Source organism: Grus americana, chromosome 2 (assembly GCF_028858705.1).
Source record: "Grus americana isolate bGruAme1 chromosome 2, bGruAme1.mat, whole genome shotgun sequence".
In the NCBI taxonomy this organism is placed as follows: Eukaryota; Metazoa; Chordata; class Aves; order Gruiformes; family Gruidae; genus Grus; species Grus americana.
Window position 1 is genome coordinate 143,559,314 of NC_072853.1, and position 13,178 is coordinate 143,572,491.

Here is a 13,178-nt window from a genome sequence, read left to right on the forward strand (position 1 = left end):
TCACAAAGCTCAACAGAAAGCAAAAACTAACAAAGCAAAATATCAGCAGAAACACGGAACACCTCACAGGTATTTTACCTCCTTTTCCTTCCTGTCCACAGCTTCTCGTTCAGCTTGCAGCTGTACTTCAAGAGGTAATTCTCCCTTTACTATGATGGTGCCAAACTGTTTCCTTTCTTCCACCTTTAAATATACATTATAAATTAGTTATTTGCTTAATAATAAACAAATAAAAAAGATATACTGTTTTGTTCTCAAGAAAATAAGAAAGTAGTAAATACATGATAATTTTAGACCAAGCAATACCTTTTGCAAGTTGTCTGCACTGATGATTAAGGCTTGCTCCAGTTCTCTTATCCTGCATTCTAGTTTCTCAATTTCTTCATTTCGTTCTTGTATATCTCTCTGAAGTTGCTCCTTAGAGAGCAAAAGCTCACTGCATTTGTCTGTTTTTTCTTTTAGATGATTCGTTAACTGTTCAACCTGGTGACAATATGGCAAGAAGATGAATATATTGTACTAGATTGGAAGGGTTTGCTAGCAATAGCAACAGCACTCATTTTTGACAGAGAAAAAATATCCCTCTTTTTCTCGTAACGATACTCCTACTCTTTAGGTGAAACAGAATGTAAAGTTAGGATACTGTAGTGCTACATCCAACAAATACAAACAGCATTTTTTAAGAAGTGATATTTTCTGTGCTGTATCACCGACTCTCTAGAACTGATCTTGTCCTTCTGAAGCCTTCAGACTCTCTAGTCAGTCCCTGTGCAGCCCACTAAAAAGATACCTTTAACATCTATAGATGGAATGTCTTGACCTTAAGGTCAAGATGCTATTTGCATCTTTGAGGAATCTCCTAGTTCTAAAAATCTGTGACAAAATTATTCAAAACAAGGAGTTGATTAGGTGTCATACAGACATATTCTAAAGCTCACTGGGTCTTTAATAGTGAAAAGAATTGCTATACTTCAATCTCAAGAAACAGGAAGTTTTGCTTTCCTGTTGGGTTTGTTAAATGGGACCAAACACGATGGATGATATAATTTCACTATCTATAGGGGACAAAGCATCCAAATAAAGCATTCTGAATCTCAGTAGTTCAGCTGTTTGTGGCTCAGAAACAAAATACTAAAAGAGTAACTGAAGCAGGCAGAGATAGAATGATCCCAGTTCTAGCAGTATTTCAGAAATGATTAATCAAAATTACAGCTAGGAAGACGTGTAACAAATCCATGGTATTAGGACTGATGCACAAAGTTAAGACCTAAGGTAAACTAAGCAATCGAGCAAGAGACACATAAAGTAATGTTTGTCCCACTCAAGAAACTGATTTCAGTATTTACAATTAGGAAGTTACGATGTAGCCAAAAGGTAGAAGACTCAAAGCATTTCAATAGATAGGAGAGAAGAAGACCAGAACATAAAGCTGACAGGATGGTATTATTGACGTTATCCATCCATGAGTAACATCAAAGTCTGAAGTGACCACAGAAAAGTCCTGAGAGAGAAATGGAAAAAGAAAAATCAAGTCTAGAGCAGACTCTTTACGCCAACCCTCCCTGGAATAAGTTGACAGAATAAGCTGAAACAACAGTAAAAAAGAAATGAAGTTATCGATAGAAAATGCTCACGGCATTCACGCAAAGCAGAAGAGCATTTCAAAACCCATGCAACTATGAAAAAATAGAGCAGCTATCTCAGAAATAATGTTAAAATGTATATTTATGAAATATTCCAAGTAGATACTTGGAAATATACTATATAGTAAGACTATGTGCCTCATTTGCTAAAAATTAAATGTAAATCTAAACCACTACTGAAAATTTTGTCTATAGTTTGTAATGTATCACATTCAGCACCACCCATTTCTAAAACAGCTTGCAGACATTTGCTTATTGTCTATCTTTCTACCTACTAAACAATTCTAATTTAAAAGCATCTAATACAAATCTCAAAATTTTAATCACAGTTACAGTTGTTTTTCATTTGAAAGCATGCTTTAAATTTCCATTGTAGCATATCTGCCAACTTAGAGTATACGCATATGTGCATATAAATCAGGACGATTTTTACATATAAATTCTGTACAGAAAAATAGGGCAATTTTTATTATGCCATCACATTTAAAATTTTTTTCCTTGGGAGATTTTTTTTTTTTTTAACGTGAGAATTTTAACCAGGAATTCATATGCTACCCATGTCCCAAATTATAAACAGACACATAATGAAATGAACTCAAAATGAACATCCTGGATTAAGGAAAACTAATTACGCTAAAAAGTCTCCCCCATCTGTGGAATGTGTCAACAGGAGAGGAGTGTGCACACACTTTGCAATAGAAGGAAATAGATGCAGAATTGCTCCATCTGTGTTGGTTACCATACACCCAGCTAATTCCAGAAGATTTATTCTTCACAGAGGCTGATGATAGCCATATCACATAGTACTGACTGAATACTTTGACTCTAAGATTTCTTACAAACCTTTGTAGTAAAATATATTAAAAACCCCATGAAATACATCTCTAAATCGGAGAATTATAAATAAATACATATTTCAACAACTTACATCTCACATATGTCAATTTACATCTTATTACTGTCTATAGTCCTAAACTATATAATATAGAATACTAAATATTACCAGTATTTAAAAATTGAATTACAGCAACTGAACTACCTCAGGAAGAATTGAATTTTGATTTGAAAATTGCAAAAATCAGCAAGAAAATCATGTGAAAATATCGGCCTTGCTCTAAAAGCAGGACACAAGAAAACCCACAAAAAATAAAATGCAATTTAATTGACTAACATCAAACAAAAACACGCAAAAGCCTCATAACATATAGCATTTGCACTGCTGCCACTTTTCTTGATGTTGCTGGGTCTAAGAGTTTTCTATGACTCCCTTGAGCTGCTGCTGTTCTACAGACACTAAATTTGTTTCAGTGGAGACAGACTTTCACTGGGGAGGTTTCAAATGTACAGAGAGCGCTGCTGCACCCCAGGTGCTAAACCTTGGCAACTCAATTCCTTCAGTTTTGTTCCTGTGCTATAAACAGGGTGTCACAAAACAACGTAAGAACATGTGAAATTGCTACAGTAGTCCTGAAGGTTTCCACAGGCTTTTGAAAACAGTGGGTTTTCTAAATTAAGTTACATGAAAGAGCCTTTTTCAAAGTTATGAAGTCTCCGTATGTCTACTACTAAAAAACAACCAACCAACCAGCCTAAAAAACCCCCAAAACACAGTTTCACCACTTTCCCGCAACACCTTACCCTTCATCTAATGGGGTTTACTTTCCTGGCTTGTAAATGGATGCAGGTTAGGTACACCATAAAATAGCTTAGTTACAATATCTTAACACCTGTCAACTTGTCGTTTATATTCATTGAGTACAAGTAATAGAATGTATTACCTCTCTGGTTTGATGTTCATTGACAGGCTGACTCCTTTGCGGAATCTTAAGCTGTTGTTCCAGCTTCTGTATCTCTTGCTGGAATACATCTCTCTCATGCTCTCGGTCAATTGCTTGCTCCTGAAAGTTAAGAAATTATGTGGATATACCATTTGATTTAAAAACTATCTAAATTAAGTATATTACTACTTCTTATTTCTGTTAATGTGAGGCTGGTAACAGTATGTCAGTATTTTTAAGGTAGCAGAACCTCTTGTAACTACCATTAAAAAAAACTTCTTTCATCATTTGGGGCAACAAATTTCAAATTTTTTATTAAAAAAATAGGACATCATAGATACATTGAGTATTATTTCACAAAAATGATAGTTTTGTTTCTTCTGTTCCAGGTACACCACAGAAATGGTAATAAGTTAATATTTTATTATTTTCTTTCCTAATGTTTGTCTTTGAAATATGTAGCATAAATAGAAATAAAGCATACAAATTAATTCTATGTTAATATTGATGAGGAGCCAACAGCAAAAAAAATTATAAAGTGTTTGAATTGTGCATTTCATACTGCATTTATGACTATGGGACTTGTAATAGGAATTTTTACTTCTGAACCTTTTTATGAAACACTAGTTTCAGTGAGAAAAAATAATCTTGTAACTGTAGAAAAATAAATCAAATCCATTTGTCCTAAATAGTATCTAGAAAGATCTCTCCTTTAATACTACTTCGTAATAGATTATGCAGAGAAGGTGCCACAGGATGTTATATTTATTATTATGTAAAAAATTATTCCACCCTACTGCTGTCAGCTAGAGAGTTAATTGAGAAAGAACAGAAATAATAGTTTTCTCCCAACAGCAGCATAGTACACTTAATAGAAATAAAATGGGAAAAGGAGGAGGTGGGGAAGATGGTGTTTGCTGAAAATGGGGTAGAGTCTAAAACAAAATTGAAGAGACAGCCTGAGGCAGGAAGAAGTTGGGTACAACAGAGGCAACTGCCATTGTGAATGGGGATAAATACACATATATTATAACTGGCTGGAAGGTGTAGCTTAATATCTGGAGGGAGATTATTGGATACTATGAAGGAAGTCTACAAAAGAAACTGAGAGAAATTATGCTTTCAATTTTCAAATGCAAATAAAGCTGACTACTTAATTCTAACAGATTTTATGGAAAAACACAGAAATTCCACAAACTGTTAAAAATGAAGGTCGCAAAAATTTATGTTTCCTCATTATTTTTAGAAGTTTCCCATTATTTTAAACATTTAAGAAGCCTACTAAGTTACACTTAGAAATACAGGGCAGTCCTAAGCAAGCGTCTCAAATGAATTTTCAACTTTTAAAATGTTAATTAAATTCTTGGGCTGGAACCTATACCACTGTTACTATTGTGTGCTTCTTTAGATTTGCTCAAAATACGAAAAAATAGCATTTCCCGCTGAGCCAAACCTCAGTACAGGCGCCCACTCACCTTCATGAAACTAGCCTTTTACCGTACTTACATCTAGAAATTTCCTTGTTTTCTCAAGTTGCTTCTCCAAAGCCTGGTTTTGCTGCCTTAAGTCCATTAGTTCTGCATTTTTTTCTTGCTCTAGCTCTATGAAACGGTTGACCTGTTCTTCCAAGTCTATTTCCAAGACTTTCACTTGCTTCTGAAGGTCATCATACTCTTTTTCAGCTTGACGCTGTACTTCAATTTTTTCTTTCATTAGCTTTTCTGTTTCCTCCAGCAATTCTGGTTGTAATAAAAGCATCACACACTACTTTTAGAAGTGAATAGTTAGTAATGTTAAGAAGCAAAACCACTCCCCAAGGTATCCATGCTGTACTCTGCAGAAGGATGTGAACTGGTTTGGGTTTTTACTTTTTTAAAAAAATTCTTATATTTAAAAAAAAAAAAAAGTTCTTCTGAGAAATACTAAGGTTACCACTAAAGCAAACTCATATTAAAATTACTGTCCTTTAGTTAGCCTTCAGAGGTGTGTTAGTGAAGTTGTATCAAATCAATTCCCTGCTTAAGTTTCATATAAATTAGAAAGTCTTTGTATAATTGAAGAGAAAATGCATGGGTTCAAACTACAGCTGGAGTCACCATGGTGGTTAACAACGAAGTACAGAAAACCCAACCCTCTTCTCATCCCCAGCGTCAGTAAAATCAATCCGCTTCATCATTTAATGTGATACATATAAATAATTTGAAGGAAATATTTGGAAAGACCTGGCCAAGTTGCCGGGCAGACAAAGAGGGAAATTACTGACCTGTAACTGGAGCTTTGTAAAATCAGTGACTGCATGGATGCCCAATTTTGAGTCCTCGTGAAAAGGCTGGCAAGCATATATAGTAAAGCCCCAAACCACTCTATTAAGACTCTTAAGCCACAGGCCATTGAAGTACATATTAACTAACCGTACCCTTGAGGTAAAATCCAAACTGTAAAGTGCAATTACATTTGGAGAATCTTTAAAACATGATTGATATTTAGACAGAAACAATACAATTTACTTTCACTATAGAAGAAAGACCCTTTAGGCACCATCATCTTACATCGTATTTAACCAATTCTCATTTCTAGGTAACCATTATATCTCAATATAATACAGTGTTTAGTTATCATAATGAATGACTCAACGGTATTCAGAAATAAAAAGAAAAAAAAGGCTACAAAAATATGCCTCCAATACTATCTAAGTATCTGTAATTCATAGGTGAATAAGATGATGGTTATTCATGAATTTGCTCATTACGCTTAGAAATTATAAGAAATGGTGTTATTGAAATGTAAAACTGAGCATGAAATACAACGTCAAAGCTGCAGGCCAGTAAGAATTACAAGTAATGTCAGTAAGCCAAAAGCCCAATAATCCTGATTAACAATGTCAGTACGTGTAAGTCTTCCACCCAGTTACAGATTGGCCATGCAACATACAAACACACCTGCTTGGGAAGCTGCATCGACTGCAGCATCTACTAGGCCTAGGAGAACAGAGAGAGAAAACAAAAAAAGAAGCAAAGTAATTCACATGCCAGCTATAGTTTTCTTGTGGTGCAACAATGTAAGAGAAAATAAAGCCAAAGATAGATGTGGCATTTAATGACAAAGTTGTTGAGATAACTTAGGGAATGTGGTAAGTTATTCTAGTATGCATGAGATAAGTACCTACACATATTTACAGAATTGTTTATCCTTACAGTTGTTATACATGAAAATAACCTTAAAATATTTAGAAACCTGAAACATATAACAAATAATTAAACTGGAGTTATAGACAAGGATCACCTTTACTATAAAGTAGGAAGCAGCAGGTTGTTCTTGAAATTTCATTGTTACACACAATGGATGCAGGAAATTGCAAATACACACTGAGATGTGTAATATATAAAACTAGCAACATTCTAAATTGCCATAAACTTTTAGAAATTAAATAAAATGCTAATTTCATCCTGCTATTTACAATGTAAGCACTGCAATCCTTGAAAGATCAGTGCTTCTCAAACACCACTGTTCTAATTTTCTTCCCCTCTCAAACGTAAAATATTAAGTTATTAGTTTAAGGAAGAATTAAAAGATACATTTACTTCATGAAGGTAAATGCTTTTTTTGAGTAAGCAGTTAGTTAGATTACATTGACATGGTATTTATCTGGAATTTTCACCATCAGTGCTGAAAGCTTTCATTACTGGTAGATAGGCTTTCCTTATCATGCAACTTTTGTGCCATTCTTCCCCAAAAGAGGAATTTGTTAGAAAAGTGTATCTTCTGTGTCTAAAATAAGTATGACTATCATGTGTAGTTCAACTACGTTCTGATAGGTATGCTTGCAAGTCCCTCTAAAACTCTGTTTGGAAAGTATTTAGACCAGTATTTTTATCCATAGGTGCTAGCTTCAAGATATTCCATCTCCAGTGATAATATAAATAAAAGCAAATTTTCAGAGGTATCAAGCTTTTGCCAGCTTAAAGAATAGTTGTGATTGCTCAACACTTCTGAAAATTTAGTCATTTTTTATTTAAGTATCAAGAAAAGTTATCATGCTAACATTAGGCATCAGGTCTGAAAATACCACATTTTGCCCTATCACATTTTTATCAATGATTACAAAAAGGGAGGAAAAAGACCTTCACCAAGATTACTTATTATTTTTAAGAAAATCTCATAGAAAGATTGTGAGGAATACATACGCTGCTCTACTGGCCCCGCATCTGCTCTCATGGCGTGCTTCTGCCTGGAGAGTAACTCCTTTTCTTCCTGGATCTGCTGCTGTTCAGCCTCTAACTCCTGCAATTTGTTACCTGTACACAGTAGTTCTTGCTCAAGATGGTCAATTACATCTATTTTTTCCTGGAGTTGTTTTTCCAGAAATGCTTTTTCATCTGTATAACCATCAATGAGGCCTGTAGAACATCAATTTGGGGGCAGATTTAATAGACAATAAAGTACAATTTGACTTTTTTGCATGGTGAAGTCACTATAGTATTCTCACATGAATGTACATGCATGTTAGATACTCAGCACCTTCTACTCCTGCCCTTCTTCCTTGATGAACAAACTATAGGAAGGATAGCACAAGACCAAATATAGCTCTGAATTTTTTCTCAATGCAAGACCCCTGAAGCAAACAGGAACTCCAAAGCCAAAGAAAAATAAGTGTGTAATAAACACAGAAGAAATAAGAAATTTGAAATAAATTCAGGTGCCATTTCAGGTGCCTCAAGACATTTGTCTGACCTCAAACCACAGCTTCTGTAAGATCATGGGTCTCCTGTAGGTCAGGTATCATATAGATGCTTCCAATATCACAAGGCACCAAAACTGGCCGTAGGTATCCATGTTTAGCACCTGAATCACCCCCAAAAGCCCTGTAACAGCTGACATCTAAGAAATAATTTAATTTCTTTGCTATTTATGTGCAATTTTTAAAAGTAGCACCAAACAATTAATGGTCTTTTTAACAGAGAATTTGGGACACTGCCTTGAGAATGCGTCTTATACACTTAAAAATTGCTTCATAGTGAAGTAGCTTATGTAGGAATCTGAGGGGGAGCTCTGTTTTAGCTTTATGAAAATTACGGCTGTAAGAAATGGCACCATTTTGGAATGATGCAGAAGTGAGCATAAAGCTGGAGACTTAGGAAAAACCAGTGAATTTCCTTGAGGGCTGTACAACCTAAACTGAGATCCTGTAATGGTAATGGCTTCAGAAGATTCACATCAGCCCTTTCAGAAATGTCTAACCACAGAACACAAAAGACATTTTTACTGAGTGACAGAAGATACTAAATAGGTATCCCAGATTCCATGGTAAGGTGTGTTCTGTCATGTCTGATACCAACGGTTCCAAAAGACAAATAAGACCTCAGTCATACGATGTCTAAACTTTCTCAGCTGGACACACCCACACCCACACCCCATCTCACAGGTTTCTTCTCATTAAACACACAGAATTCAAGTAGTATTTTTTCAATAGCAAACTATTTTCAATATGGAAGTACTTTATCAGTATAAATCTATAGTCTTGAGCCAGTATTAAAATGGATTTTACCCTGGCTTGAGAATATAAGAAAACTAAGGATGTTTCAATTTGCTATCAATGTACACAAAGTAAAACCTCTGAGAGGACTTAATTCCTTATCAGAGGAAAGCTACCAAGAGGGAAATTAAGTAATGGTGGTCTTTGCATACACAGTCTGAGGAACACACGTCTGGTCCCCGTGCACATCAATCATGCACTGCTGACCAATCTTTTTTTTCCAGACTTGGATTCACAGAGAACACAGCCACATAGAGGGACTGGCTGTTGAAACAAAAAATACTGAACTAGAAACATCATTAACAGCATTTAAAAAATCTGAGGCAATACAAATTCTAGTAGTTATTCCCACCATATCAGATAACATTCACAATGAGTACTTAACAGGCTGGAAGCTGAGAGGGCATTCTTGGGTTAAATGGAGTGCACACACCCACCAAAAAGGTATGAACAATGAAGAAAAAGTCTGCTAAGATCACGTGTCGTGGTGTTTACACTCCTGCCTTTTTCCTTTCCTTTTTTTTCCTTTTAAAGAGACGTAATGAAAGTTGTCAGAGTTCAGTGAATAAATTGGCATTAGCTTTTTTATCTATCACATTAGATAAGTCATATCTGACACCACTAAAACACTAGAGGTTTGAAAATGTCTCAGCTGCAGCGGTTTTTGTGATAAGAAAGAAATGATCAAAAATGACACATTCTATCTCAAGAGAGGACAGAGTATCAGATGTATAATGAACTAAGACATTGTTCTGCATACCTATCTAAGGAATTTGATAAGAGAATGTAGTTTGGCTTTGTCAGAGTATGGTCACAGCTCAGTTCAACGAGCAGAAGAAATTAAATAAAAAGATGTTCTACGGCATTTTTGTTTTGTTATATCAACACCAAAAAAAAGGTGCCTGTCATTTTTAAGTGCATTACTTTCAGAAGCTCACAGAAAAAAAGGATTAAAAAAAGATTTAATTCATTCAGGAATTATAAAACACTAAAGCACTAAGAGGGACAAATTAGCTGAATTCCTGCAAAAGACTGAGCTGAATTAAATCTCTACATGCAACATAAATCTCCACCTAACTTAAAAGCTCAACTGTGCCACATATCTATCAGGGGCTAAAACTAAGATCAAATTTTGTCTCTTACATTCCAGAACTGTTCATGAACCAAATCAACACAGCAAGTCTGTCAAGTCCTATAAACTGACATTGCTATGGCTCAGATTAAAATTAAATTCCGGTTAAAATTTTTTGAAGATTGTTTTCACTTTATATGCTTCCAAGTTTTTTTTTTTCCCCAAATAAAACATTATCAAATAAAATCCTGAGAGTGCAAAATATAGCTTCACAGCTCTCACTAGATTTTTGTGTTTAACATACTTTCTTTGCTAGCAAAAAATACATACTTGACTCATCTGTTGTATCTCCAAACTAGGCTCTGATAGAATATTCCAAGCATTTAATAAAATTTTACAGGTAAATTTTGCCCTTATTTACAGATGGGCAATCCCATTATCTACAAACTGGCATCTAGTAAGAGTTTGCGTTTTCTTTGCTGCTATTAGTTTGTTTGCACAAGCAAACTTGGTAACAAAAGTGCACTGCTCCAGAGAAGAAACTATTTAACTTTAGATTTTTTGCTTTTCTGATGGTAATAGGATAAAAATAATAATGAAAATAAAAAATGGGTAATAAGCAAGTCTCATTCTGTGGGAAGTCATCTTCAAAAACAATTATGCGTGCACTCTTTGCAATAAAGTCCCATCCAAATGGAAATGTATTTATTGTAAATGAAAAGGCAAGCTTGTAATTCTTAGTGGAGAACCTGACTAAGCAAAAAAATACAGACCTAGAAGGAAAAGCAACAGAGATAAGTTAATAATATTTTTTTAATAAAATTAGTCTCTAGTATTATTTTTTTAAATGCTACTTGTAGGATTAAACCTATTGAGACAGCTCTGATATTATGACATTCCTACCTTTAAATAAAACTTAACACTAAACTCTCTGCTTTGCCCTAATATATTAGTCTATTCTATTATTGAAGATTTGTGAATAAAAATTCTGTCAAGACAAAAATATTCTCCTCCAAGGAAAGCAGCAACAGACATAAAAGCCACCTACGTTCTGAAATTCATCAATACTAAACACTTTTGTAACCCCATCTGTGCAAGAATTCTTAGGTCATCTGTATTTTGGTGGAAGATTTCATTTTTTTTGCATGTTAAGATGTGTTCCATACAAGATTTTTTTCACTCTTAATTTAATAGTTAAAAAAAAGGAATAATGTCTCTTTCACATTTGAATCTATTCCCTCTGAAATCAATTTTCCTCCTTTGCAGTTTTGCTAACGCTATTGAAATGCTGCAGCCAGTACTGGTGCTGATGACACACAATGTTTATGCTGTGTGAACTGTCAGGCTACCACCTGTCCCTTGGACCACATTTTAGACACATTGCTTTGAAACCTGCACTTCTTTTCAGGTTATGTGTGTCCCAGCTATTAATAGTGCATGAACTCACGTTGGATTACTTGTCTACGTAAAAGAAGAGGAAGGCTGGCAGGATAGCATTCTTCAGGAATAACATTTGGCTATGAAACTATCTTTACGCTCCCCACTTTGAAACAGAGAAGTCTGCTGAGCTCCAGAACTAGCCAAAATATCTTTCTGCATACTACTACAGAGATCTTATCTACAGGGGAGGTATTTTTCGCATCTTTTCCAGATGCTAATTACAAAGAGATAATGTAGAAATGTTGGGTGGAAACAAAACATTCAGTTATTGAAACAATAAAGCTCCTTCTAAAGAACAAATTAAGTGTCTATCAGATTTGAACATATCCTCCTGATGTCAAAAAAGATTATTAGAGTTCTCCTGTTGTAACACCCTACAATTTTTGACTGCTTCCTTAATGTAGTTTCAAATATACTTAAAAAGATCACTTCAAACAGACTGCAAATTCAAACTTATCACCACCGTATCACCAAATTCAAAGTGAAGGTTCTACATTTTTATCCGTGTTTGTGTGGAACTAAGTCAAGGTCAAGAGGCACTGGGCACAAACTGAATTTCAATGTAAGAAAAAAAAAATCTGTTTTTATTTTCTTATTTTTCTTTCCCCTCTTTGACAGTGGTCAAATCCTGGAACAGGGTGTCCAGAGAGGCTGTGGACATTCAAAACCTGACTGGACAGAGTCCTGGGCAACCTGCTCTACCTGACCCTGCTTTGAGCAGGGGGTTGGAATAGAAGGTCTCTGCAGGTGCCTTTCAGTCTCAACTGTTCATGATTCTACGATTCTACGTTGTTAATACTTAAGCTTGTCTGCATAAACAGATATGTTATGATGAAATAAATTAATTTGGAGGATAATAAGACATATAAAAATAATGCGTTAAGTCAGACAATAATAAATGAGACAAAGTTGGGAAACAGAATCACAAAGAGGTCAATGTTGGAAGGGACCTCCAGAGGTCATCTTGTCCATCACTATTCAGAAGGCTGATAACATTCTAAAATTTGCAAAGAAATTGATCTAAATTGCAATTTCTTTATCCAATTAATAGGCAAGTGAGTGCAAAGTTCAACAACTCATCAAAGAAGCTACTCACCTTCAGCTTTACTAAGCTCCAAAGCCAACTGCTCTCTGGCTTTGGTTTCTTCATTAAGACGTTCTTGTAGTTCTTCCTGATACTTGATAAATTCTGTGGCCTCTTGTTGCTTTTTGAAGGACTCTCGCATGAGTTCTGTCTGAGCAATTTTAGCATGTTCAAGCTACCACAGGAAAAAATTACAGAAATTAGATAAACCGAAGGTTTTCTGCTAAATAAGCATTCTATCATTCCTATTTAATTAACAGTTGCTTTACAGTGTGATAAGAAGTCTTATATAACTTCACTGGACATTCAATAAGATCTTTACTAAACACACATTCGCAGACTATAGTTGGAAGACTGACTCAGTACAAAACTCTAAGCAAATAAACTTTGTCAGTATAGTGAACTCAATAAGCCACCTGGCTAAATCCGTCTTTGTTCCGGTAATTCCTGGTTTATGAGTTTACACTAGATTTGCCTTTACTTACACAAGAGTTTTGTACTAAATATGAATAGGCTATCACCCATCATATATGTAGAATTGCTCAAAAACATTGCATAAAACTGGCATAGGTTTTGATATAAATTGACACAAATGGTATTTCATTTCTTTTTTGCCTTAAGACGAACA

General features: G+C 34.9%; 1 protein-coding gene across 11 annotated transcripts in view; it reads right to left on the reverse strand.

Moving 5' to 3' along the window:
• Positions 1–13,178, reverse strand: part of AKAP9 (A-kinase anchoring protein 9) — a 118,704-nt gene that overhangs the window by 25,149 nt on the left and 80,377 nt on the right. For 9 of the 11 annotated variants that reach the window (XR_008575636.1, XM_054814347.1, XM_054814341.1 and 6 more), the window contains 7 exons: positions 12,563–12,725; positions 7,606–7,818; positions 6,361–6,399; positions 4,928–5,160; positions 3,422–3,541; positions 307–483; positions 79–183 (listed from right to left, as the gene is read on the reverse strand). Coding sequence is in view for 10 of the 11 variants with exons in the window: in XM_054814347.1 (XP_054670322.1) it covers positions 79–183; positions 307–483; positions 3,422–3,541; positions 4,928–5,160; positions 6,361–6,399; positions 7,606–7,818; positions 12,563–12,725 (1,050 nt within the window). In the remaining variant the exon portion in view is untranslated. The remainder of the gene's footprint in view (positions 1–78; positions 184–306; positions 484–3,421; positions 3,542–4,927; positions 5,161–6,360; positions 6,400–7,605; positions 7,819–12,562; positions 12,726–13,178) is intronic. The other 2 variants (XM_054814345.1, XM_054814343.1) reach the window with 1 other exon arrangement.